Here is a 27870-nt window from a genome sequence, read left to right as displayed (position 1 = left end):
GCCTGAAGCCCAAGTGCCTAAACCAGAACTAATACACTTGGACACTGGGCTCTCAATCAGCAGTTCCCAACTTAGAAGGATGAAAGCTACCTGTCCTGCCACCACAGTGCTTGCCACAAACCTTCCTAATGTAAAACAACTGGTCTGAAGCCCAAGTGCTTAATCCAAAAGACTTGAATGATAGCTACACTTTAATCAAGTTACAACCAAGCAGTAATAAATACCATTGAATACTTTAGAGAATGTCTGGATTAGTGCTCAAGTTACACAAACAAAGCTAGATCCAGCAGGGCCGAATCCAGTCTATGCCACAGCAAACAATGGGCACCAACTTCAGTAAGAGACAGTTCAGATATGCATGCACTATAAGCCTTTAACCAGAAATTCCCAGCTCAGAAGGGCAGAGTCCAGCCTCTCCTCCCACAAGAGTGCAGACCACGAACCCTCTTAATGTAAAATAACTGGCTTGAAAGCCCAAGTGCTTAAACCAGAATTAATACACTTTTAGAATAACAGACACTGAGCCCTCAATCAGCAGTTCTCAACCTAGAAGGATGTAAGCTACCTGTTCTGCCACAACAGTGCAGACCACAAACCCTCCCAGTGCAAAACAACTAACTGGTCCGAAGCCCAAGTGTTTAAACCAAAAGGCTTAGAATGAGTTACACCAAGCAGTAATAAATACAATTGAGTATTTTAAGATGATGCAAAAGTAAAAAGAAGTAGGTAAAAACACAAGTACAGTAAAAGCAGATGAAATTTTTTCTGAACAAGTGCTGAGATCAAAGAAACAGATTTGAGTGCTGAAACTAGAAAAACTGGCTAGTTATAAGAAAAAAAAAACAAGCTAGAAGGCTTCCCTCAAACACAGAAGGGCTTGGGGGCTCAGAAGCCTACAAATAGTCTGTACCACTTAACAAGAAAGGCAGGAAATAAGCTTGTACACAGTAGGAGTGCCTGAAATCAGAATATGATCTCACTGCACTCAGTTGAGTGAGCAAATGAGATGGGCCCAGAGGCAGGCTGAGGGGCGGGCAGTTTCAATGCCACTAAGATTAACTGAAGAGCAGAATAACTTCTGTTAAAAATTCCTTCAACACTCCTTCATACACAGTTTAAATAAATTAACTACTGTATTATTTAAAAAAAAAAGTGCAGATAAAGGGTACTTAAATTCTCTTATACGTCCAGTTGAATATAACCAAGTTCTTAGCTGGCCAAGCTGAAGTTTTAAAGCAGGAATTATTTCACATGCACCAGTTTAAATATGCAAGGACAGGAAATCAAAGAATGTGGCTACCCCCACACCTGTAATTACTAGCAAATAACAAAATTCAGCCAACACTAGCTTCAGTTCAAGTTACTGAAGAGCAGAATAACTTCTGTTAAAAATTCCTTCAACACTCCTTCATACACAGTTTAAATCAATTAAATACTGTATTTAAAAAAAAAAAAAAGTGCAGATAAAAGGTACTTAAATTCTCTTATACGTAGTCAAGATGGTGGTAAGCTTAACCCTTGACCTGTGGAATTCCTTTACTTAAAACAGTCTATTACAGGTAAAATGTCACATTTCATCATTAGATTACTGATCTTTTACACTGTTATCTCTACTTTTCCATTACTTTGGGGAAATTATGGACCAAAAGGCAGTTTGTCTAAATTCCCCAATTCTTAAACTGTTTGAATTTTTGCTTGGAAAAGTGATGACCCTCATCAGAAACATCGTCTTCTGGAATAACATGCCTACAGAATATCTTCTTACTGATGTAGATAAAGATGAATGCTCTTCGTATCGCTCAACTCTATGATCTTACTGTGTTTGGGGTACTAGTCAATTCATAGCAGTTTTTTGTACTGACACGACTGTGCTTCTAGCTTTTTCCATGGAAGACTGGATACATCATGTAAACTTATTTCTTCCTTACCATTTTGGTTAAGAAGAGCTGTACATGTCACATTCTTTAGGTTTCTCTGTTTGCTCTTACACCGACGGCTAGTAAAATATCTCTGCTTTGTCTACATCTAACAATGCCTAAATGGGATGTGTAGACTATTTCAAGCAGTGACAATTTCATTTGACTAAAAATAGTAACATTGTCTGCTACACCCTGTAGTCCTTGAACATACAAAAGCTCATCTCTTTATGGATAATTAACTATACATACCTAGGTACTGCAAACGTTTGTGCTAGTCCACCACTCAGGATGGTCTCCAACAACTGCATTTCTTTGTCTTTTCTTTAATAACTTTTCTAATATTTTTTGGTATGTACTAGGTTAATCAATCTTTGGGCATTTATATGCCTGGCCTTGCATTCTAAATGTATCCCATAAGTGTTTTGAGCTATACAGGTTATTTTAAGGGGCATGTGTAAGCCAGGGTAAGACTTACAAACTTCCTCTGTCCATTAGAGATGTACTGAAATTCCGATTTACCATCCACTGGTCCAGGTTACATCTGAATAGGCTTGGGGAAGAGCTCTGCTTCACATGGATGGGAATCCTGTTCCAGAGGAAGGGAATTCTCTGAGACATATACTCATCCCTCCAGCATGTCCTATTTATGTTGCAAGCAAAGTTCAAATCCTTAGAAAGAGTTAGTTCACATACTTTTGGTTTTGTGGATCAGAAATAGGTCCAGAGTGAGATTCAAGGATGCCTTGTATGACAGGCACTCAGCCTGCCAACAGTCTTCAGGAAATACAGTACAGTGTTAGAACTTCTGGGCAATCCACACAGGATTTGAGGAATCACTGTGGACATTCCAGTTGCAGCTTGTGCCTGGTCAGGTACCTCCCAAAGGGGCACTGTACTCAATGATGGGTCTGATGAGGACTGAATACAGAGGAATAGATAGAAGTCACTAATAAACACATTGTGAATGATCTATTATTCTCTGTGGAAGAAGAGAAGTTGAAATATTGGTACTTTTCCATTAAACCCCTACCAGTTCATGCTGCTGTACTTTGCCGGTATTTCAGTAGCAGAGTCAAGTTTTGTGTGACAACTACATATGTTGGACAAGGAACTTCCAAAGCTGAAAAAAATGTTTTAAACTAGGATACTAAAGCTTTACATTCTACGATGTTACGACACTGTAAACAATAAGCGGTATTGTTAAATGTTGCACCCATGTGAATGTTATGGAGCATTTTGTAACGTGCATAAAACATTACCCAGTATTCTGATGTACATGAGATGTTTCCTTCAGGCATCTGCAGTGTGAAATGATTTATTTAAAGCTCAGTGACTTATTTCTTGGAAGTTGAAGGGGAACCCGAAAATATTGGTTCAAAAATAAACAGAGACTGTTCCCAGCCCAAAATACACAGTTAGTTCTACAGCTTCCCTACTAACTGATGTTTCTGTTAAAACATTTTAGCATTTGTGTTCTAACAGCTGTTTAATAATGAAAAGGGACTAAGTCGCTGTGATGGAAATGGGTGCACGTATCTGCAGAAGACAACAGAGATGGCTACAGTTTGATTACCACTGCTGTAAAGTCAGGAGGCTGGTGTAACTGAAGTGGTTCATGGTACAGGTTGAACAGAAAGTACGCACGAAGACATGGTAGGGGTTTAATGGAAAAGTACCTAAATATTTAATATTAGATGGCAAAACTGATGAGAAATGTGCTTTTTTTATTAAAAAAAAATGGATAGAAACAGGTTGAATAGGAAACGCATAGCTTTTTTTATATAACATATTAGAATTCCAAAGTAGGGTTGACATCCTTCTCAACTGTCCAGATTTTTGCCCCATATTTTTGGCCCACTTTTAATAAAATTGTTTGACAAATTAGTGGCAAAACATTTACAACTGAAGTTAGTGTAATTAATAAAACATGTGGGTAATGATAACTTTTAATATGTCCTTAAAAATTCAGAAAGATTTCCGATTATAGTAACAGGGTTTTGGCAAAGTAAAAGACTTCATAATTTCATTAAATGTTTTACCACAGACATAGCGCCCTTAATTTAATTAAATCTTGCTTGTGGACTGTCTCTTCACTAAAACTAACATCATAGCCCCAGCTTTATGGTCCTGCAGTACCCATCGCTACAGTGGCCCCTTAATTATCTCCAATTGTGAGGTGACCCCACAGGAGCTGCTGCTGGTAGAAGGAAAAAAAAATATTAATTTTCTAAATCAAGCTTTTTATCCAGAACAGGGGTGTAGTATGATCCTGTTAGGATAAAGCTTATAATCAGTGAATGAACGCAAGCAAGCCAATTGCTAAAGGTGAGCAGCCCAGAGTGACCTGTCTCAGTGTTTTTAACTTTGATTTTAAGAGGAGCTGATGTTTTCCTGTCTTCAGGGATGTTTTTTTTCTTCTTTCAGGGAGTCTTATAAATAGTGGCAGAACATCAGATACCATAACTCTCAAAGTCTTTGCTCAAGAATTCTGGGCAAAGCCACGCATAATATCAGCATAAAAGCTCAAAATCAGGAACACTTTTTAAATAAAACTACAATCCACTCTGCTACAGGCCCCATGAAGGCTCAGTGTCTCTCCAACCTAACACCGCTCTAAGTATTCAACTGCAGTACCACCTTTAACATTCTTGTAAGAAAAGCGCAGTCTGGGTCTGAACTGTCTGCAAACAGCTACAGTTAACTTTGAGTATGTGTCTACCTGTTTGAGTCAATATTCAATTTTCCCCTGGAGAGCACTCTGCTTTGGCTTGTAAGCAGCCCCCCCCCCCACCACACATCTTCCACTTTCTCTTATTCCCTTCTGTTAGCAAATAGTATCCATAACTGATCAACACTGTGTGTTTGTTAATTTAAACTATGAACACAGTAGCCTACTGATACAAGGTTATCCTGTTTTTCCACCTGAGAAATTAAGAAATGACTTACAGTTTCACAGCAGTCCTTGGTCAGTTGTGATAGTTTCTTAACACATACTTGTCTTTGCTTTGTGATTGTTTCCAGCCCCCTCATATGAGCAATTAACAGGGTCTCTAGCCGCTTCACTCCCCACACTGCTCCCTATTTCCTCACGCTCCCAGTGGTCTCACCTTTATTGCATTCAAACCCCTCCCATCTTTCCAATAGCCAACCACAGCGCTAACCCAACACTACCTCCTCCATCTTCCCACTACTATCACATCTCCTCAATTAACATGTACAAGCATACCTTTCCTATCCTCACTGCATGCACTCTCCTTGCATATCTTACATCCTACCAAAGCTCCATCATTCCCCCACTCAACCACTACCACTGTACTACTACTCACACCACCACTCATCCACTACCACTGTACTACTACTCACACCACCACTCATGTCTCACCCACACTCAGCTCCCCTCCCACCAACTCAAGAACCATCCCTATGCACCCCCCGCATATTCTACCAACTATATTACTCAAACATAAAGCACCCCTACAACTTAACATAGTAACCCTCCCACCATACCTATTACCCACAGAGCACAATCATAAAGTTTCCCTTATAAACAAACACAATCTCATGCATATCAAAACTAGCCCTAAGTGGAGACATCCACCCCAACCCTGGCCCTACCATCTCCAACCCCAATCCTCATAATCAGACCAGAAACCACAACTTCTCCCACATTACAGCCAATAGAAAGCTAAGTGACTTCCTTCTACTAAGCCTAAATATTAGAAGTATATCCAACAAAGTCCATGAACTCCATGCCACCATAGACTTGTACTCCCCAGATACAGTCATCCTGCCAGAAACCTGGCTAAAACCTCACATTACCAGTGAGCAAATACTCCCTACAGGTTACGGCATACTAAGTAGACCGGCTAAATAAAAAAAGGAGGTGGTGTAGCTATAATATTTTAACAGCATCTAAACATCCAGATCTTAAATCATCAGCTCTGCAAATAGGCAATGAAGAAATAATATATACCAACCTCAAAATTAACCAAAACAAAACCATCAACATAATTGGATGCCATTTCCCACCTGGCCAAAACATCCCTCCACTAGAAAACCTCCTCAGCTGGTCTACCCACCATCTCCCCCAAGAAACTATCATCTTAGGTGATTTCAATATTGACTGGCAATCCTGTTCTGGCAACAATCCAACCCATCATGTACAGCTTCATGGCTTCACCCAACTAGTCCAGTCACCAACCAGGACAAATAAAAAAACTCCAGCAAGCACACTACCCTGGACTGGATACTAGTCAGTAAGAGCCCCCAGTCATATACAACAGGCTGCTTATCAGATAGCCTCAGTGATCACTCCCCAACATTCCTACTCAAAAAATACCTATACCAAGCTAAACCTGTCATCTACCATCAAATACATAAAAAACAAAACTTTAACCCACTCACATTCATCTCATCCCTCAAAGAATGTAACTGGCATCCTCTAAAGTACCTCAGTCTAGAAGACGCAGTTGAATTTTTTTAATACTACCTTCCTGAACATCCTTAATTACCATGCCCCCATAAGATTTTCCAGAACCAAAGCACAACCCTCCCCATGGCTACAGAAAACCACTAAGTCAAAAATGAAAAACAGGGAAAAAGCCTGGGAGCACTGGTGCAAAACCAAAACCCCCTCAACTAGACAGAAATTCCTAGAACTACGCAACAGAGTCAAAAAGCTAATAAAACAGGACAAATTCCAATTCTACCAGTCTGCCCTAGACTCCTCACAACACACCCCCAAACAATTCTGGTCCTCCATAAACTCCATCCTCCACCCAGGTAAAGTCAGTACCCCTTCTCCTAACATCATCCCTCACTCCTCAGAAAATATTTATTTATTTTTTATTTTATTTATTTTATTTAACACTTGTTGACCAGGAAAGTCCAACTAGGTTCCACAGATCCTGTTTTCAGCAGAGGCCCGGGGAGAAATGCTCCAGAAGCATGTCTTTAGAATGTGTGTGGAAACCGGAGTACTCGGAGGAAACCCACGCGAACGCAGGGAGAACATACAAACTCCACACAGAGAATCGAACTGGAGAACCTCTTGCTGTGAGGCGACAGCATCAACTGCTGCACCACTGTGCTATTGTGATATTGCTACCTCATTCAACACACTACACCCAAACCATACCATCACTAGCTAAACAACACAACCCCCCTCCCCTCCAACCCACACCTTCAACTAGTAATCTCCCCACTGCCTTCTCTTTTTCTCCTGTATATACCTCCAACATAACTAAACTTAAACCCACCAAGTTAGCAGCAGACAACCTCCCAAATGAATACCTACAAATCGCAGCTGATGCTCTGGCCTAACCAGTGTCCATCTTGATTAACCGATCTCTGTCAGAAAGTTACGTTCCCACACTGTGGAAAGTATCACATACAATTCCTTCCACAAAGGCGGACCCTCCACAGAACTAACCAATTACCGCCCCATAGCTATTCTCTCTCCACTCTCCAAAATACTACAGAGATGCATACACTCTCAGGTCTCAGACTACCTTCTTACTAACAACCTCCTTTCCAGTACTCAGCATGGTTTCCGACCAAACCATAGCACCACCACTGCCTTACTCTCCTTTACTAACACTATCCTTCAGCATAAAAACAATGGCTCTCTCTCCTCTGCTACTTTCCTAGACCTATCTAAAGCATTTGACATGGTCCCACACAAACAACTTATCTCTATCCTCAATAACCTAGCCTTCTCACAGTCACCAACTGGTTTCAGAGTTACCTGTCTGACCGCCAACAATCTGTTGTATGGCAGAATGACATATCTCCCCAACTACCTGTCTCTATAGGGGTTCCCCAAGGATCCATCCTTGGACCCCTACTCTTCTCTGTTTACAACAATAATCTAGCCTCTGCCACCAAACATGGCACACTCATACAATACGCAGATGACTCGACCATCATCTGCCCAGCCCAGTCCCTACCCAAACTGCAAAATGTCACACATGAAGCCTTTTCCTCTGTTGAAACATGGTTATCCAATGCCCAATTAATACTCAACCCAAACAAAACTAAACTACTCATCTTCCAACCCACCAAACATACTCAAAACAACTCTCACTTTAACATCACAGCAAAAGACAACACTATATACCCAACTGAACACACCAAATTGCTAGGAATGGAAATATACAATAATTTGACATATCCATGACCATTAAAAAAGTCCACAAAAAACTAGGAGCGTTATACAGAAATAAGCAATTTCTCACCAAAGCAGAAAAGATTTCAATAGCAAATTCCCACCTTATCCCCACCCTACTTTATGCCTCTCCAATATATACCAACCTAAGGCAATGCGATCTAAACAAGCTACAGACCTGCTACAACAAAAATCGCCAAATTCGCCACAGGGGCATCCTACCGTAGTCACCACTGTCTCTCACTTGCTGAGCTGGGCTGGCTTGAACTCCCTCACCTCCTTCAGTGGTGTCGACTCTCACTCGCCCACAAACTAGTAAACCATCCACTAAAAGTCCCATCCCTCCAAAATCTACTCCAACCATATCGCACAACCAAACGACTAAGATCCAGCAACAAAAATCACTTGCAGATCACTAAAGCCAATAACTCTGCTGGTGAAGCACTATTCTCTTGCGCCATAGCCAAATGGAACTCACTCCCACCCACAATTACCTCCATACCATTATGCACCCACTTCAAAACTTTACTAAAAGCGCACCTAAAACATGCTCTCTATGCCCTTGCAACTCCCACCATCATCCACCCCATCCAACCACTACCTTTCTTTCCACTCCACTAACTACCTTGATTATAGCAAGCTCAGCTGCTCATAAGCCTAGTACTTATTATACAGCAGGAACTTCTCATTGTAACATTTGTTAATGTCGGTTATGTACTTCACAGATAAAGATTCTAGTTGTCTACTGATGTACTATGTCCATCATCTGTAAATATGTTTTAAGTAATTGCTATGTTAAATTGTTAATTGTTATGCAATCCAATGTAACTACTGTCTGTTTATTTTAACTGTGGAGCTTTTCTCCCCGGGCCTCGGCTGGAAATGGACCTACATCCAGTCGGACACTCCCGGTCAACAAATTTAAATAAATAAATAAATACTACTCTAATTCACTTAAAAAAGCTAACAGAACTGGGCAACAAGAAGTATGAAACTCTGGTGTCTGGATTTGCTGACTATAATCTTGAATTACTTACCAGAATCTCAAACTTTTTTATGAGGGACAGAGTAAAACTAGAGACAAAATCAGGTACTTTCTGTGAAATCAGGGACAGTGATAGGCATACATTAACTCCTAAGTAAAATTGACTTGTCCCTGCTGTTGTCACTGATCTGTTGGGGCAGTTCAAATGTTGCACAGTGTATTGCTATTTGCAGAAATAATTGCAAAGCTATGGTTATGCAAGTAAGTGTGTGTGTACACCCCCCTTGTGAAAGTTGGGCACCGGGGCTGGCGACTCAACACCTTAAAAACTCCACTGCCAATCAATCTGCGGACCGGTGATCCGCTGCAACGACCCCCAACAAGAGACGCTGAAATATGTTGCTTTTACTTTTTTCTCCCTTTTCTCACATTATGCTTCTCTTCTCACATTCTGCCGTACTCTTAAGGTTTTTCAAGAATCCATGATGTTCTATTTTCTTTTTATACCACCTTTTTCTCCAATGACAGCTTGAATAGAAGCTATGATTAAGAAAACAAATCCAGTGTTCTAAAATGCAAGGAAAACTAAAGTTGAACAGCAACATTTCCCCAACCTTTTAAACCAATGGTGGCCTGAAAAAAAAAAAATTGTCAGAAAGTAATGTACATAATGTGTAGAGCTGGGGGGAGGGTTAGCAGATGGGAGTACTGGAGCCCATGGGATGTGTGCGTGTGTGTGTGTGGGGGGGGGGGGGGCAGCAGGCAGTGCTTATGGCACCATTTCACCCAAGTCCAGCCCCGTATATAGAGTTATGTATCACTGCTACAACTAAACACCAGTAACTATGAATGTCCTTCTGTGAGATGGACCAATACAGTGTGGTACCCAAGCCTCTCATAATGTAAGAGCACTGTAACTACAGCACAATCTGTGTACATTACCTCTAAAACATTATAGCATGAACTAAATGGTTGCTTAGGAGGGGTGACAGTAAGTGTGATATTTAGAATGGAAGTGTCCAAGGAGGCCCAACTTGACATTTGCTGGAGGCCCCAAAATCCTAACATCAGCCCTAAGGAAACCTGGAGCTACCCTAGACTTAGATTTTTAGGGACAATAAAAAGAAAGAAAAAGATAAAGATCTACAATGTTTGTTTAACAGTATTTTAAAAGGAGGGGAAGCAAAAGCATCCTGGAAGAAAGCTGTAGTGGTTGTAATACCTAATGATGGTAAAGACCATCAGACCCAGCTTTATACAGGCCCATTTCAATTTTAAACCATGATTACATAATGTATTTATAATAACTAAAAAATGGCAAATGTGTTGCCAAAACTGATAGATATGGATTAACGTGGTTTTCTGAACTGGAAGCAAACATTTGATAAATTACATTAATATAAAAGCAGAATGTAAGAAAATACTGCTTGATCTTAGTGGGTCTTGATGTAGAGAAAGCTCTCAACACAGCAAGCTACGATTTTATGAGTACAGCAATGGAAGCACTTACATTCCCTGATACAATAATAAAGATTAATTAGGATATATAAGGGATCGGAGGCAAAAATTAAAGTAGGCAGAGAAACAGGCGGGGGGGGGTCCTCCTTCCCCTTTACAGCTTGCTTATATCTACAGCCATTGATAAATAATATAAGGGACTAAAATCAATGACATACCAATACTAGTGTTTAGCTGGACACAGTAAAACTGAAGTATTTAGGAGTATGGATTTAAAAGGATTCTGTTAGAGTAGTGGCCAAGGATACGTGTGAAAGACTAAAAGAAGGTAATACAGAACTGTGAGAATTAAAGCAGGTTTCTTGTAGGCAAAGAAAAAGTTGCTCAACTTAATATCAATTTCTTCATTAATAAGTAAGTATCACATGAAAATATATTTATTGCCCCAAAAAATTGTACTACTTGTACATTTAGACCAACAACTGTATAGACTAGTGCCAAAGGTGGAGATGTCTCAATCTATGTTTGCAACAAACATACCTCTAGGTTGATTAAACATGATGATACCATGGAGCTCATTCACATGAAAATTACCACAGATAAGGTCCCTCATCGTATCATGCTTAGCTACAGGTCACCATAGTCATACAAACTGCAGGTCACCATAGTCATACAGGCAACTCTTACCTAAACCTACCAGAGGCACTCACCAGCCAACCAAACACCTAGACTGGGAAAAGTACACTGCCTCAAATTTAGTGGTACAACATTTCCTGGACTTTATTAACACCAGCTCCCAGAGAAGTTTTACAACAGTACCCCCCCCCCCAGTCGTTTTTTTTTTTTTTTTGCAGGAATGGGCGTGGCCAGATTGACTGACATGCCTAGTGGCTGTGATGTACCATGCCAACGATGAATGACTGACATACCATCATGCAGATTTTTCAGTGACATCATAAACATGCACTGCCTGATCATAGTTTACCCTTTTCCTCAAGTAGTGCGAGTGGAGGGTGCAGGGGGCCCCCTGCAAAAGCAAGTGGGAAAAAAGTAATATTTGCAGTTGTAGATTTATCGTCTGCATTACTGCCATCATAAAGGGCAAAACTTTCTTTCAGATACTGTGCTAGCTAATGAAAGTCATGTTGTGCTTGTGTGGTTTAAGACAGTCTCATGTCAGTGTCTTTGGGTCTAATAAGGCGCACAGTCGGGTACATTAAGAACTCTTTTGGCCTGTTGTAAAAACGCCCACATCACAATAGAAAAGTAAAGTATAAAGCCTTACACAGCTATCTGCACAAATCATAACAGTCTTTCACTGACAGATGTACCTGGCTTAAATCCCACAAGTGTAACTTATAATAAAGAAAATGTCAGATTAGGGAAGAGATGTTATTCTTTTTCGTGCAGTGAATATACAACTGCACCCCTGCGAATGCAAACACCTAAAAGTGCTTGCACAAAAACATTTCAGCCTACAGTAAAGAAAGCTCAAGGTCATTTAATGTTACCAGGGATCACTGGAATTGTGTTAACCGATTATCAAACTGGCAACTACTACCCACTACATTGCATACTTAATAGACTATGCAAATTTCAGCTGAATTACTTTTTATTTTAAGTGGGACAGAGTTTCAACAATAAACACTTACAAAATAACTATGCACCAACTTAGAAATGTAGTTAGAGCAATATAGTCAAGAACTGACAATCATGTGCTGTCCCAGTAGTGCGCACACTGTTGTGTATGTTCACAAAAATGGGTAGTGAATGCATGAAGTAAATGTCCCATGAGACATGGTTAATCTTCAAGTGTAGTACCTCACAGTTAATTCTGCACAGCTTTGGGCGTGCTGTCATTGATTGGCATGCCAAATGGGCAGGGATATCCAGGAAGACTGACAGGCATGCACATTTGCATGTCACTTTGTGTAAACTGATAAATATTCATTATCACAACGGACTATATCCTATGATAAATTCTTACTTTTTCTCCTTTTTCAGGGGGCAAGCCCCCTGCATCCCCTTGTGGGGGCAGTGTGCCCCCACACCCCCTGCTTCCTTGCAAGCACATGTCCTTAAAGCCGTTAAAATGTAATAGTACCGTTTAGAGAAATGGTGCAAACTCTGCCCGATTGACTGACTGAAATGTGATTTACTGCAGGCATTTTAGTTTTATGTCCCTAATAAAACATTACCTTTTTGGTACTGAATGAAGTTTTATGTCCCTAATACAACATTACATTAATGTCATTTGGGTTGCTTTTGGCACAGATGCTGAATATTAAATTAGCTTCCAGTCCGCAAACTGCTGAATAATTATACTGCTGCTGCCTCCACAGGACTGGAGGCGTGTTTGGGGCGTGTTTTGCTATTGCGCATCCTGCGAGGTACCATACTTGCAGATGACCATGTTTCACTACAAATTGTTTTATCCTGCAAAATCTCATGTCCCTCTTTGGCAATGTGACCAGTGACAACATTAAGTGAAGGATTTACAGGCTTGGCTTCTGCCTCATACAGATTTCTTGGACATAGAGGTTGCCAAAAACACAAGTACTGTAGCCTGTGTCTCTTTAGTAAACTAACAGATCTGCACTACCAGCTTTCCCCACATGCTGGCAATCCCAGATGATTATCTATGTGGGCGAACAAAACATCGCCATGTTTATTCAACGATATAGAAAACGTCACCAGGTGCTGGGTGTTGGACGGGGTTTAGGTGGCCCTTGCACTGCGCATCCGGAGGGTACTGTTGTAAAACAAGGATCAAATATACTGGATCCTGTACTCACCAATGTGAGACAGTGTTGAACCCCCCCCCCCCCCCATGCCATATCCTCACTTGTGATGTCAGATCACAAAGCTGTCTCCTCCCTCTAAAGTTACTGATTTTCTTCATAAAAAAAAATCAGACCTATGTTTGGTCAAATCCCTTGCTAAATAAAGCTGGGCCTATACAAAGATTCCCCATCTGAACAATATAAAAGTCTGGCATATGAAAATCTTACATTGTGAAACATAATGTGCTTCTTCTTGATATCTGCCACAATTAGATAGGATTTTTAATGCTGAAGGGTCATGACTACTTGTACAAAAAGCCATACACAAATTGATTAATTAATTAATTGCATACCTATGGCTTATTCTTTATATAGCATCAAAAAATTTCATATGCATGGTATTTTTTTCAAACGTGCAGGATACAAAATGATTACAAAGTAAAAAAAGAATACAAAGACAGTGAAATAATGCATGTTGCAGTTAAAATATTACGGTACAATCCTTCAGTCAGCATCTATGTGTGGGTTGGTAGCTGAAAACAGTATTGCAAAACTGAAAATTCTCTGCAGTCTGAAGCCTATTCAACACTGTGGAGTCAAGATCATCATTACATGAGAAAATCTAAGTTCCTACATTTAGATCTACAAACGGTTAAAAGAAGATAAAGTTAACACTGGATGGTCATCACCTATACAGTGACGGATAAATTCCTAAACGGGACACAAAACAGAACAGTGAAAGCTGCTAATCAACAGAAGTCAGCAGTACATACACCAGGGAGGAATGTGGGAACAACTAGAAATTCTGTATCAAATAAGCGTCCAGTTACTAGCAGCAAGAGAATAGAAAACTATTGATACCGAATGCGAAAAGCAACACACACTAAAGTGCCACTGTGGTAAACAATACTGTAGTTACTGTCCTTAGCAAGAGAAAAAGTTTCTGTAAGCGCTATTATTTAGTGAAGTACCGGCAAAGGGTGAAGTCGGGTTTTTAGAAACAGTATTCCAAAAATAAAGTTGTATTAATCTATCATACCAGAAAAAATATATTAAAATGAGCAAAGTCTGCTTCTGCAGCATTTTTTCGTATATACGTTTCTGTATATAGGTGCACTTCTAGCTTCGTAAACGTTAATTATAAAATACTACGGTCATGGTGTGTCACTTCACGTACAGCCAAAATAGAACAATATGACCCAATTCCTAGAACATGTTTAAATCTGAACAGGCAATATATGACACGAAAAGCAGCAAACGCCTGTTAACAACAGGGTCACGAAATCAGTAAGCGTTACATCCACTCAAATTATCTTTACATAAAATGTACACGTTTTAACAGAAAAATCAAAGCTGTAGTTGCTATTCTTCTTTCTAGATGAAAGAAGAAAAGTTTACATAGAAATACTGTTAAACACAACTTCAGCATCGCTACAAAGTCAGCTGACCTGACAGAGGATTTCCCCCTTGCCTTACCACAGATAGTCCTCACCTGCTGCGTTGCCAGCGACAGCACACCGGCTGCCCTACTTGCCACAATCTCTTGGCACTACTCAGAATAAGTACAGAACGAAGAGTCTTTCGGAAAATTCCTCTAGTTGGCAACGCCGACACAAGAAACCCCAACATTCAGGCGATATAAACAACAAAACTACTAGTCCCAGAGCACCACGCGCCCGTATGCCTCACAATAGCCACTGTCGCTTCTTCTCGTTGTGTGAGCTGGGATTTATAGTTCTGCCAATGTATGTCCAAACTCAAACTGTTAAATTGGTTTGTGTGCTTTGAACCTGTTGATTGCTTTTTCTTCAGAATCACTGAGTTTGCGACAAACGTTAAACGCTATGGTTATAGACGACTTGACCTTCGGGAATTGAAAAAGTTACGCGTTTTTCCTAGTATTTTTGTTTGCTTTGAAGGAATTGCGCCAGTATGTCAATAGTTTTGATCCGACACTTAAGACAACTCTGATATCTATGTGCTGCAAAATATAGTATACTGGAGTGTTAACGCAACGCATTATAAACTGTTTCTTTCTTGTATTGGGGGGGTTGCAAAACAAACTTGTTAATCCCACCAGGGCATGTGGAAGTAAATGATAATTGTCCATCCCCAACACGCACGTGTAAACAAATCAGAAGTACTACACTGTAATCGTAGCTCTGAACCAATCAGGGCCACTTCTAAAATACTGGTATTTTTAACTCGAAACATAGAAGGAATAACATGTTATTTAATATATCATTTCTGCGCACAGTTCTCAAATATACAGATTTTTTGTCTCATGTTGTTGGTCTGTTCCGTATAAAAATTGTGATTGAAATCACAAATAATAGCAAACATTTCGGTCTAAAAATTCATATCCCTTCAGAAAATGCAAAATTTGTTACTCTAGCAACTTTCTTAAGAGCAATATTTAAAATCTGTCCCTATCCCATCCCCATATTTTGGCTTTGAGAAGTTGATAGATGCGTTTGTGAAGTAATTTATTGAATGTAAGGCTTGCCACCCCTCCGTTTTTTTTCCGGACTATCAGGAAATCAAACTGATTCTCCGGTAGTCCGGAAAACACTGTACAAACTCCGGTATTCTGTTTCAAAAAGGAAACAGACTATCAGAGTTTGTAAATCGGCTGATTTACTATGCTTTTTTTTACAGAAAAGCATAGTAAATCAGCCAAAAGCAGGTGGCGGGAACGAAAAAAGAGGGCGTTCCCGTTGAGTGATGCTGTCGTGACATCACAAAATAGGAGGTATGTCGGCGGGAGAGGGGGTTGGCGGGGTTACTGGTGACGCAAGGGGCGTGGCTTTGCTCCGGTTTTAGCCGTGAAGGAAGGTGGCAACCCCTTATTCAGTACTTTTCTACGAAAGTCATCTGGTTTAGGAGACAATAAGGGGGACATAGCTAAAACTTGCGTCAAAATCAGGGAGGGACAGTTGAGAGAAACCTAACTTTAAGCATCTCTCTCCCACCCAAGCAGAAAGAGACACATCAACTTACGCTCACGCTGCGTGCTCGTGTTTTCCATGCTTTCATTAATGAAATAGATCTGCAGTTACAAAAAATAAGCGGCGAAATTGAAGTGTATTAACCCACCAGATGCGTAGTAGCAAGCCCCTCCCAAACCCCGCCTTCGAGCATGTTGACTACTCCGCCCACCGCTTGGAGCGTGTTTACTACTACGCCCACCGCTTGATTAAAACGCAAGGTAATATGGACCTTTACACAGAAAACATTGTAGGCGTATTAAAACATAAGCAAATAACAGCTAATTGTACAAAAGAGATTACATTGTACATTATAACATAAAAACGCAGATACGATTGCTGTCATATCAAAGCATTGTTTTATTTCGCAAATCGGGGCAGAAGTACGAAGACAAGTACTGTTTGAACAGTAAAACTTAAGAAATTAATGGAAAGTGTTGTTCAGATATCTACTTTAATCAGCAGCAGTAGGTACAGATACTATGTATTTTAACGAAAAAGGTTCAAAAGTCTATTAGACAAGGTGAGAGAAACAGTAGGCAATCCTGTTATTAATGACAGGCCCAAAGTTATATTTAAGTGTGGTCTCGATGTCCAAGTTTTTGGGTTCTAGTGTGCTACATTTAAAATTTGGGGATTTTTTTTGTAACCAGTGGCAAACAAACTATTGGCGAGTCTTTGTTTTATATATTTATATCATATATGATCTGTACTAGATCATTCTCACTGAACCTCCAGCCATTACAAAGACTAGTAAACATAAACCCACAGAATTCACTCTGTAAAAAAGGAGGCCAATTCTGAGATTTCACAACAGTAAGAAAAAGGCAATCTCCCAATCTTGTTAAGCATTTACAACACTGCTGCACAATTTGCACTTCATTGATAATTGCATCCAATAAAACCTGCATGCCAAAGTGCACATTGCCTAATTCAATCTGTATTTATACTTCAGTAGCTGAAAGACACCACAGTTCTCAAACATGATCATTAGCAGATTGTCAATTTGTCTGAAGTTATCCCATATATTCCTGGTTCTATTAAATACAGAAAAAAGATCCCAACAGGTTCTTTCTCTCTCAGTAACCCTCCATCTAACCACAGATACGTCTTTGTGCCTCTCAAGATGTCAGAAAGTATGTTGCGTGTCAATCAAGGCACATTGCCGTTGTTAATACCCGCCCTCCTGCATGTCAATCATGCCAGGCACACCCATTGCTGCGCGAACTCGGAGGTGGGTTAATACACTTCAATTATGCCAAATAAGCTGCCGAAATGGGTACGCTGTGGTGGTGCTGCGGTAGCGTTGTCACCTCACAGTAAGACGCTGTCCGGTTCGACTCTCAGCTAGAGCGTCTTCTGCGTGGAGACATGCGTGAATGGGCGTACCTTCGTTGAAGGTTGTGCGTCAGGGCAGGCAACTCGGCACATAAAAATCAACTGCCAATCATTAGCGGACCGGAGTTCCGCTGTGGCGACCCCTAACTGGGTAAAGCTGAAAGATACAACAACAACAAGCTGCTGAAACGGGTCCTGGATGTTCACTTAGGATTCTCAAAATGCAAAGAATGAAAAGTATCTATGTCATACTGTCCACTAAATCTGAGTTTGGAAACTATGTCTAATCGTAATGTTCGCTTTCCATCCTAGTTGCTAGTGCGTGCGGAGCCCCTTCTGCGGTGTTTTTTTTCACCTGTTCTACCCACCTAACTTAACCCACCACCACGAACAGCTCGGGACCAAAAGGGACTGCTGTGCATTTTAAATCTAACTTCCTGCAGTCAACACTTAAAAAAAAAAAGATAATACCAAAGACAGCAACAAGGTTTATTGACCTATTCTACCCACCTAACTGAACCCACCCCCATGAACGGCTCGGGACCAAAACGGACTGCTGTGCTTGTTAAATCTAACTTCCTGCAGTCAACACTTAAAAAAAAAGATAACTCCAAAGACAGCAACAAAGTTTCTTCACCTTTTCTACCCACCTAACCGAACCCACCCCCACTAACGGCTTGGGACCAAAAGGGACTGCTGTGCATTTTAAATCTAACTTCCTGCAGTCAACACTTTAAAAAAACTTATAATTCCAAATATAGCAACAAGGTTTATTAACCTATTCTACACACCTAACTGAACCCACCCCCACTAACGTCTCGGGACCAAAAGGGACTACTGTGCATTTTAAATCTAACTTCCTGCAGTTATACCTGGCCTTAGGCATAGACCAACTAGGCGGACACCTAGGGCGCCGCTCTAGCAGGGGCACTTTTCCAGTATTTATTTGGTGTAGGTAGACCAGGATGAGGGCATCGGTTAGTGTGGTGGGGGGAGCCGTTGAGCCCTTTTGCGTAGGGCATCACTTGACCTAAGGCCGCTCCTGCCTGCAGTCAACACTTTAAAAAAAACTGATAATTCCAAAGACAGCAACAAGGTTTATTTACCTATTCTACTCACCTAACTGAACCCACCCCCACAAACGTCTCAGGACCAAAAGGGCCTGCTGTGCATTTTAAATCTAACTTCCTGCAGTCAACACTTTAAAAAAACTGATAATTCCAAAGACAGCAACAAGGTTTATTTACCTATTCTACTCACCTAACTGAACCCACCCCCACAAACGTCTCAGGACCAAAAGGGCCTGCTGTGCATTTTAAATCTAACTTCCTGCAGTCAACACTTTAAAAAAACTGATAATTCCAAAGACAGCAACAAGGTTTATTCACTTATTCTACCCACCTAACTGAACCCACCCCCGCGAACGGCTCAGGACCAAAAGAAACTGCTGTGCATTTTTAATATAACATCCACATCCTACAGTCAACACTTTTAAGATAATTCCAAAGACAGCAACAAGGTTTATTCACCTCTTCTACCCACCTAACTGAACCCACACCCAGGAACAGCTCGGGACCAAAAGGGACTGCTGTGCATTTTAAAACTAACTTCCTGCAGTCAGCACCACTTTAAAAAAAAAATCCTGATAATTCCAAAGACAGCAACAAAGTTATTATCTATTACAATTGTTGCAATTTAAATGTATCTTATAGTGTAGTGTTCTGCCCGGGAGCTCGCAGCACTAGCAGTACTGGATTAAGCCCCCCCCACCGGCAATACATATTTTCAAGCTCTATTGAGTAGTTAAAGGGAAGCATCTATACAGAACTTACCCTACTTTTGGCTGCATCTTCCCTGCTCTCCCTGTTTTAGAGTTCACTGATTGTCTCAGTAAGCTCTGTAGTCTCATGGTGGCTGAGTGAAGCCACGTGGAGACAACTTCCACCAATCAGTTTCCTGTTACTATAGCTTCTCCTGGTAAATGGAAGCGAGGTTTCTTAAACCCCCTACCTCGTGCCATTCCTTACTTTGCTTTCCATCCTAGTTACTAGTGCGTGCGGAGCCCCTTCTGCGGTGGTAAGGTGCTCAAATAGTCATTATTTACACTTTTCTGTATTAATTGAACTACAGCAATGCTAGAATATGCACTATTGGTCATTTGATTTATGCTAAGGCATGCCTGCAAGTTAACAGTGATACTACGAGTACTTGGGATATCTACTGCCCTATATAGTTGATTGTTTAGGGTAATAGAGCATATGTTAGGGACATTATAGCTTGTGACTCACTGTGTACATGCTTAAAGGTTCAGTTGAGCCGCACAGTGGCCTGTTTGCCTTTTTAAATTAATCTGATTTGTTTTTTATAGTACTCTTGAGCATATGGAAACTCAGGACTAACGTTAACTATGCCCCATGACTAAATAGGACAACAAAAGCCTTAATAAAAGTCAGAGACAATGCCTGGAAAAACTGGAAAAAGAATAACACTATCCAAGACAGACAGAAATATCATGAACTATGAAATAAGGCCAAAACCCAAACAAAAGTAGATAAAAAGAACTACTTCTTAGACATCCAAAACAAGCACTCTAGAAACCCCCAAAAATTCTGGCAAGCCATCAATACCCTTCTAAAACTGGGCAAAACCACCACCCCATCTCCCAATAACAATTCTGATAATGATAGCATAACTTCAGAATTCAACCATCACTTCACAGATTCTATCATCACACTATCTATCCAACTATCTAACAAGAACACTAAAACCACCGCAACTGTAGAACAACCTAATATATCCACCTTCACACTCTCACCTGTATCAACCTCTTCAGTTAAAAAGCTACACTCTAAACTAAAACCCACAACACTCGCAGCAGATGGTTTACCCACAAATGTTCCAAAATTAGCTGCAGAATCACTAACCTACCCTGTCAAATTCTTATAAATCACTCTATAAAGAAACCTACGTACCCCATCTATGGAAAGTGTCACATATAATTCCCCATCACAAAGGCAGAAACTCCTATGAACTATCAAACTACTGGACAATTGCTATCTTGCCCCCCCTTTCCAAGCTTCTGAAGAAATGTATTCACACCCAGGTAATGCACTTCTTATCCTTACATAACCTCCTCTCCCCCACACAGCATGGTTTGTGCCCAAACCATAGCACAACCACTGCTCTACTCTCCTTTATCAATCAGATTAACCCACAACAAATTAGTCTCAGCCATATTCCTAGATCTATCAAAAACATTTGATATGGCTCCCATAACCTACTCTTAGACACTCTGTCAACCTTATCCTTCACTCCCTCTACTACTTCATGGTTTAGAAGCTATCTCTCAGACAGAAAACAATCAGTTAAATGGCAAAGTACACTATCACCTCTATTACCAACTACTATAGGTGTCCCACAAGGATCAATACTGGGTCCTCTACTATTCTCCATTTTCACTAACAAACTACATACTTCCACCCTGCATGCATCACCTATACAGTATGCAGATGGCTCCACCCTAATCTGCTCAGCCCCATCCATAACCACTCTTCAAAAGCTTACCAAGAATCCTTTTGCTCCGTGGAACAATAGATTACCAATATCCAACTCATTCTAAACCCCAAAAAGACAAAATTGCTCCTTTTTACCCCCCAATAAATCCAAATCCACGCCTCCTACCATCACTATCACCTCCAAAAACGGGACCACAATCTCCCCCTCCCCTCACACTAAGCTCTCGGGGTTGAAATAGATAACAATCTAAACTTTAATGTCCATATCTCACAAACCATCACAAAGGTACATAAGAAACTAGGAACTCTATACAAACACAAACAGTTCCTATCGGACCAAGCTAGAATCTCCTTAGCCCAAACCCACCTCTTGTCTACCCTAATGTTTGCATCACTAATCCTAATTCATATCAGGAAAACAGACCAAAACAAACTAGAGTCATGTTACAATAAAATTGCAAAATTCGCTAGCAACTCTACTTTTAGAAGTCATCACTGTCTTGCCCTGAAACAACTGCAGTGGTTAGAACTCCCTCAGCTAATTAGCTATCATCAATTAGTCCTCACCTTCAACATAATAAGGAACCCTCAGAAATCCCCAGCCCTAAACCAATTTCTAAACCAATATTCTGCAAATTGCCCTCTACGCTCATCCAACAAAACCCTGCTCTGCATAACCAAAGCCAATAACACTACAAGAAAAAGTCTGTTCTCCCACACCATTGCTAGGGAATGGAATAACCTCCCCCAAAGTATCTCCTCTGCACCATCCATCTCACTTTTCAAGACATCACTAAAGTCACACCTCTTGCAATCATGGCTCTGTCCCTGTATCACATAAAATTTTTTCTGCTCTCCTCCTAACTTGCCACACCTCATCTCCTCCCTATCAGGAACTGCTATCCTACAAACTATTTCTCACGCTATGACATATCTCCTGAACAGCATTATTTTCCATATTCCATTCCTTCATTTTTATGCTTTGTTCTACCAATAGGGAATTCAAAGTTATGCTATCTATATACCAAGCTTGCTCAAATCAAACTAAGGTACAAAAAATCTCCTTGATTGTATATATACCACTGTATAGAAAATTTCTGTCATTCCTGGATTATGTGTTGTCATATAAAGGCATGGAGCTCTGACTGTATATATGCCTCTGTACAGAAATTTTTTGTCATTTGTTGTATTTGTACTGTTATGTTATGGAGCTTTTCTCCCCAGACCTCTCTGTAAATGGACCTTATTCCAGTCAGACTTTCCCGGTAAACAAATGTAAAATAAAAATAAATAAATATGTTAGGGATAGTCTTTTAAATTAATCTGATTGTTTTTTACAGTACTCTAGAGCATATGTTAGGAATATTATAGCTTGTCACTGTGTATATGCTCAAAGGTTTGGTCAGCTTCATATATTTTGTCCAATGTAATGTGCATTGTTTTTTATCACTTTGAACGTTAATGCATTGTGAAACAACTGTAACTTCTACTAAGGGGATGTAGGTACACATCCTATGTGCTGACAATTACTTTACCACCTTATAAGCCGAATTAGTGTTGAGCTAATGTTAGCGTCTTGGCAGTCAAATATATGCGGCACAGCAGTTTTTAAAGCTGAGACTCCCTCCACCCACCCAAACGCGGGAAGGAGACATTCTACCACCTATAACATTGAACTGATCCCATCTAAGTGCCCTGCAGCGTGTTTGTGTCGCAGGAAAGGAACCAAGTGGCATTGTGGTTTCCAAGTAGATTAAAATGCCTCCACTAACCTATATGGTGGTAACAGGTGCATTTTTCCATATCTCAAAGCGTACTAGTAGTAAAGGCATTCAGCTGGGTAAATCTAAGTGAGTTTTTAGGCCATTTGCTTTCAGAGCAAAGTGCAGTTTAGGTTGTTTGTATCAATAAATATACCAAGCGGCAAATTAAACACCTACACCATCCTAAGGCACCAGAAAGGGGCATATGTACTAATTAATGCCTAGAATTACTGAAGGCAATGTGCTTAACACACAACAGTCAACACTTTAAAAAAAATGATAATTCCAAAGACAGCAACAAGGTTATTATCTATTAGAATTGTTGCAATTTAAATGTATCTAATAGTGTAGTGATCCGCCCGGGAGCTCGCAGCACTAGTAGTACTGGATTAAGTCCTGCCCCCCAGCAATACATATTTTCAAGCCCTATTGAGTAGTTAAAGGGAGGCAGCTATACAGAACTTACCCCACTTTTGGTCATTTTTTTCCTGCTCTCCCTGTTTTAGAGCTCACTGATTGTCTCTATAAGCTCTGTAGTCTCGTGGTGGGTGAGCCCCGCTCCATTTGCCTCGCTAAGCTCGGATCACTCTGCTCCCCTACCCTCCCCCATTTTCCCACATGCCCCCACTACCTCTACATTTATTTTAACCCCATATCACCTGACCACTCCCCACAGCCAATCAACAGTAACCTCCCAAACCACACCCCTAAATTCACAACCACCTATACAACACCACTTGCATCCATATATAACAAAAACAAACTATGCAGGCTTTATTTTCATCTCTTCTATTAACCCTCTCAACCCTAACCTGCATTGCATCCTTACACACATACACACCCCTACCACACACTACCTATCATACAACACATACTTTCACACCTGCTATTACACACATAACCTTTCCTATAGCCCCATCTTTATTTAATGACAACACAATACTATTTTTATGTAACAAGTACATCCCACTATCTTACAATAGAAAAACATCATGTAAACTCCACATGGACATTCTACAAACTGTCAAGCTCCAACTTTTTCTAAAGAAATACCTCCTTACCTCTGGGGATATCCATCCAAACCCAGGACCAAACAACACCATATCCCCAAGCAAACACACTACAGATCTTCTTATCATAAACCTCAGCTCTTGTAGTATATCAAACTTCCTCACTTACACGAATTCATAACCCACTACTCCCCTGACATTTTTACCATAACAGTAACCTGGCTAAAACCTAACACACAAAATGAAGAAATCCTCCCTCCAGGTTATAATATCCTATGTCTAGATAGGACAGGAAGAAAGGGTGGGGGCGTTGCAATTGTTTATAAAAATACCATCTCTCTCCAACCTCTACTAGCTACACTACCGAAATGTAATACTGCTGAGATCATAGGCTCTGTGCTACTGGTAAATAAGAAAAAGAGCATCAATATTCTATGTGCATATATCCCTCCAGGTAATAACTCACCACTAATTGAGGAGATTCTATAATGGTCAAAAGATAATCTCCCACAGGAGACTATTTTATTAGGTGACCTGAACACTGACTGGATAGCTTGTAACTCTAAAAAAACCCACTAACCACATAAACCTGTATGGATTCTCCTAACTCATTCAAGAACCTACCAGAGTTGACAAAAAATCCCATAAAGAATCCATACTAGATTGGACATTAGTAAACTACCCTGTAAATAATTACCAAGTAGGTAATCTACCTGACGGACTTAGCGATCGTCTTCCTGCCTTCCTCCTACAGAAACGTACTAACTTTCCAAAACCTAGGTCTATAGACAAGTCTGAAATGATCGCAATGTCAACCCTCTAGAACTCAACACTATGTTAAAAAAATATGATTGGGAACCACTACGCAGCCTAGATCTAGACCAAGCAGTGGACTATTTTAACACTACTCTTATTAACATCCTTGATTCAGTTGCCCCAGTAAGAAAAATTAGAGCTAAGCAAAACTATGCCCCATGGCTAACCAAGTCCACTAGGGCCCTATTAAAAACCAGAGATAAGGCACGGAAAGCATGGAAAAACGATAACACTTTTCTAGCCAAACAAAACTGTCAATACCTTAGGAATCAAGTCAAAATACAAACAAAGCTCGATAAAGAAACTACTTCCTAGATATGCAAAACAAACATTCCAATAATCCCCAAAAGTTCTGGCATGCAATACACTCCCTACTAAAACCTGGCAAAACCTCTACACCAGCTCCCACCTCCAAAACAAATAGTGAAATATCCCCCCAATTTAATCACTACTTTACTGAGTCCATTAAATCACTATCAACCCAACTTTCCAAAAATATCGACTCATGCACACTAACACCTCCTAACAACTCACCTCCCTTTTCATTCTCATGTGTCCCAACCTCCACAATAAAAAAATACCTCTTAGAACTAAAACCCACTTCTCTTTCTACAGATGGCATATCTGCTCATGTCCTAAAACTGGCTGCCAACTCCCTTTCCTACCCACTCTCAATTATAATCAACCACTCCATACAAGAATCCCATATCTCTCAAGTATGGAAAGTCTCTTACATTATTCCCCTTCACAAGGGCGGGAATTCATATGATTTCTCTATCGCCCTATAGCCATTCTGTCTCCTTTATCAAAAATACTTGAGAAATGCATACACTCCCAGGTTATGCATTTCCTAGACTCAAAAAAGCTCTTCTTCTCTACACAACATGGTTTCTGCCCACACCACAGCGCAACCTCTGCCCTTCTCTTTCACAAACCTGGTTAACCAACATCGAAATAATAACAGGTTTGTATCCGCTATATTCCTGGACCTCTCTAAGCATTTGATATGGTTTCCCACTCCATGCTAATAGATACTCTCATCTCTTTATCCTTTGCCCCTAACACTGTTGCATGGTTTAAAAACTATCTAACAGACCGTCAACAAGCTGTCCAGTGACAAGGAGTCTTATCATCTTTACTCCCAATGTCCATTGGCGTACCGCAAGGTTCCATATTGGGCCCAGTCCTCTTTTCTATCTTTATTAATAACTTACATAACTCTACCCTAAAGGCCTCACTCATACAGTATGCAGACAACTCCACCCTGATCTGCTCTGCCCCAACTCTTACAGCCCTACAACATCTTGCCCAAGAATCCCTTTGCTCAGAGGAAAAGTGGATTACAAATATTCAACTTATATTAAATCCCAGCAAAACAAAACTGCTTTTATTTACCCCAAACAAATCAAAAACCACTCCACTACCATTCTCCATCCTCTTCAGTAATGGTACTGTTATCTCACCCTCTCTTCACACCAAGCTGCTGGGCGTTGAAATCGATAACAACTTACACTTTGATATCCATATCTCCCAAACTATTAAAAAGATACACAAAAAATGGGGTCACTATACAGACAAAAACATTTTCTATCACATTAAGCTTGGGTCACCCCAGCCCAAACCCACCTTCTTTCCACACTAATGTATGCAGCACCTATTCTCACCTATGTTAGAAAAAACGATCTTGGCAAACGTGAGTCATGTTATAACAACATTGCCAAGTTTGCAAAAAATTCCCTCTTTAGAACACACCATTGTATACCTCTCAGGCAACTTCAGTGGCTTGAACTCCCACAGTTATTAACCTCTCACCAACTTGTCATAGCCTATAACATCCTAAAATATCATGACAGAACTCTAGCCCTTAAGGAACTAATAAGTAACTACATACCAAACTGATCACTCCGCTCTGTCAACAAATCACTCCTCTCTATCTCCACAGCTAATAACACAGCAGGTAAAGCTCTATTTTCTCACAGTATAGCAAAAAATTGGAACTATCTCCCTCCCTCAGTTACTTCTGCATCAAACACCAAACAATTCAAACACTCCCTTAAGACTCATCTTATTAGTTCCTGGTTATGTCCATGTATCACATAATGACAAATAAACTCTACCTAAATCTTCCTCCATTACTTCCAATTACATAGGCCTTCAAGAAACATGGAAGTAACAAATTTTTTTCTCTTTACATATAGTAATGTTTGTGTATTGATCGCTATCTGGATATTTGTGAACTACTAAATTATTGTTTACTAGTAAAAATTCGTTGATAAGATTTTCTTTTTTCACTGCTCTCTTATGCTCAGATACAAAGTTCTATGATTGTTTTTATATGGTATGTATAAATATCTCTTGTCACTGTATTAATTAAATGGAGCTTTTCTCCCCGGGGCTCCACTGTAAATGGACCTCGTCCAGTCGGACCATCCCAGTTAACAAATCTAAAATAAAAATAAAATAAATAATATTCTAGACTATTTTTGTGATGCTCAGTTACTGCAAAAGCAACCGTGTCAGTCAGTGAAACACTTGCCATTAGTGTTGCAAAATTGAGGACTGTAAATCATTAGATCCTTTTACTTTGGATGATGCATACCCTTCTCTTTCTTATTAATCTGTAAACAAATATGACAGTAGTGCTAGTTGCCTTCCTGGTTACCGCCTGCACCAGTTTTCGCTGGTCAACAGCTGTAATGGCTTTGTCTCATTTCTTTTATAGATGTTAACCCGGGTAGAACACTGGTCAAATAGATCCTTTCAGGATCAGTCCAGGGTTGAAAAGATGGGAAAAAAGTAATTGTTACTTGAAATGTAAACTTGCATATTACAGTTGGTAACCAATACATAACAGATTAGTGTACAAAGTAAAAAATGAACATAAGTAGAAATTGTTAAAATTATGTTCTTACTGGAAGCAATAAGTACAGTGGTGGTAGATGAAGATGCATTATATTACATGGTTGCTACTTTTTTAGTGCCCAAAGTGGGATGCCTTTATTGAAACATAAGATTTTGTGCAAAAGAATAAATATCTCTTTTTTTGCCAAAATAAGAGCTCATTCTCAGGGCCAGCCTTAGATGAAATTGTGGGTTCTCTATTGAAACAAACCAAAAAAGAATGAAAACC

General features: G+C 40.1%; 1 protein-coding gene across 2 annotated transcripts in view; it reads right to left on the bottom strand.

Annotated features, from left to right (window-relative positions):
* Positions 1-15292, bottom strand: part of SPATA20 (spermatogenesis associated 20) — a 2234575-nt gene extending 2219283 nt beyond the window's left edge. The window contains exon 1 of one of the 2 annotated variants that reach the window (XM_044087351.1): positions 14804-15292. In XM_044087351.1, the coding sequence (XP_043943286.1) occupies positions 14804-14940 (137 nt within the window). In that variant the 5' untranslated portion in view covers positions 14941-15292. The remainder of the gene's footprint in view (positions 1-14803) is intronic. The other variant, XM_044087352.1, reaches the window with a different exon arrangement.
* Between the last annotated feature and the right edge of the window lie 12578 nt (positions 15293-27870).

Source organism: Protopterus annectens, chromosome 11.part0 (genome assembly GCF_019279795.1).
Source record: "Protopterus annectens isolate FY-2018-M chromosome 11.part0, PAN1.0, whole genome shotgun sequence".
NCBI classification, from domain to species: Eukaryota; Metazoa; Chordata; order Ceratodontiformes; family Protopteridae; genus Protopterus; species Protopterus annectens.
The sequence above is the reverse complement of the archived record's forward strand: the minus strand, read 5'-3'. Positions and strand labels throughout refer to the sequence as shown.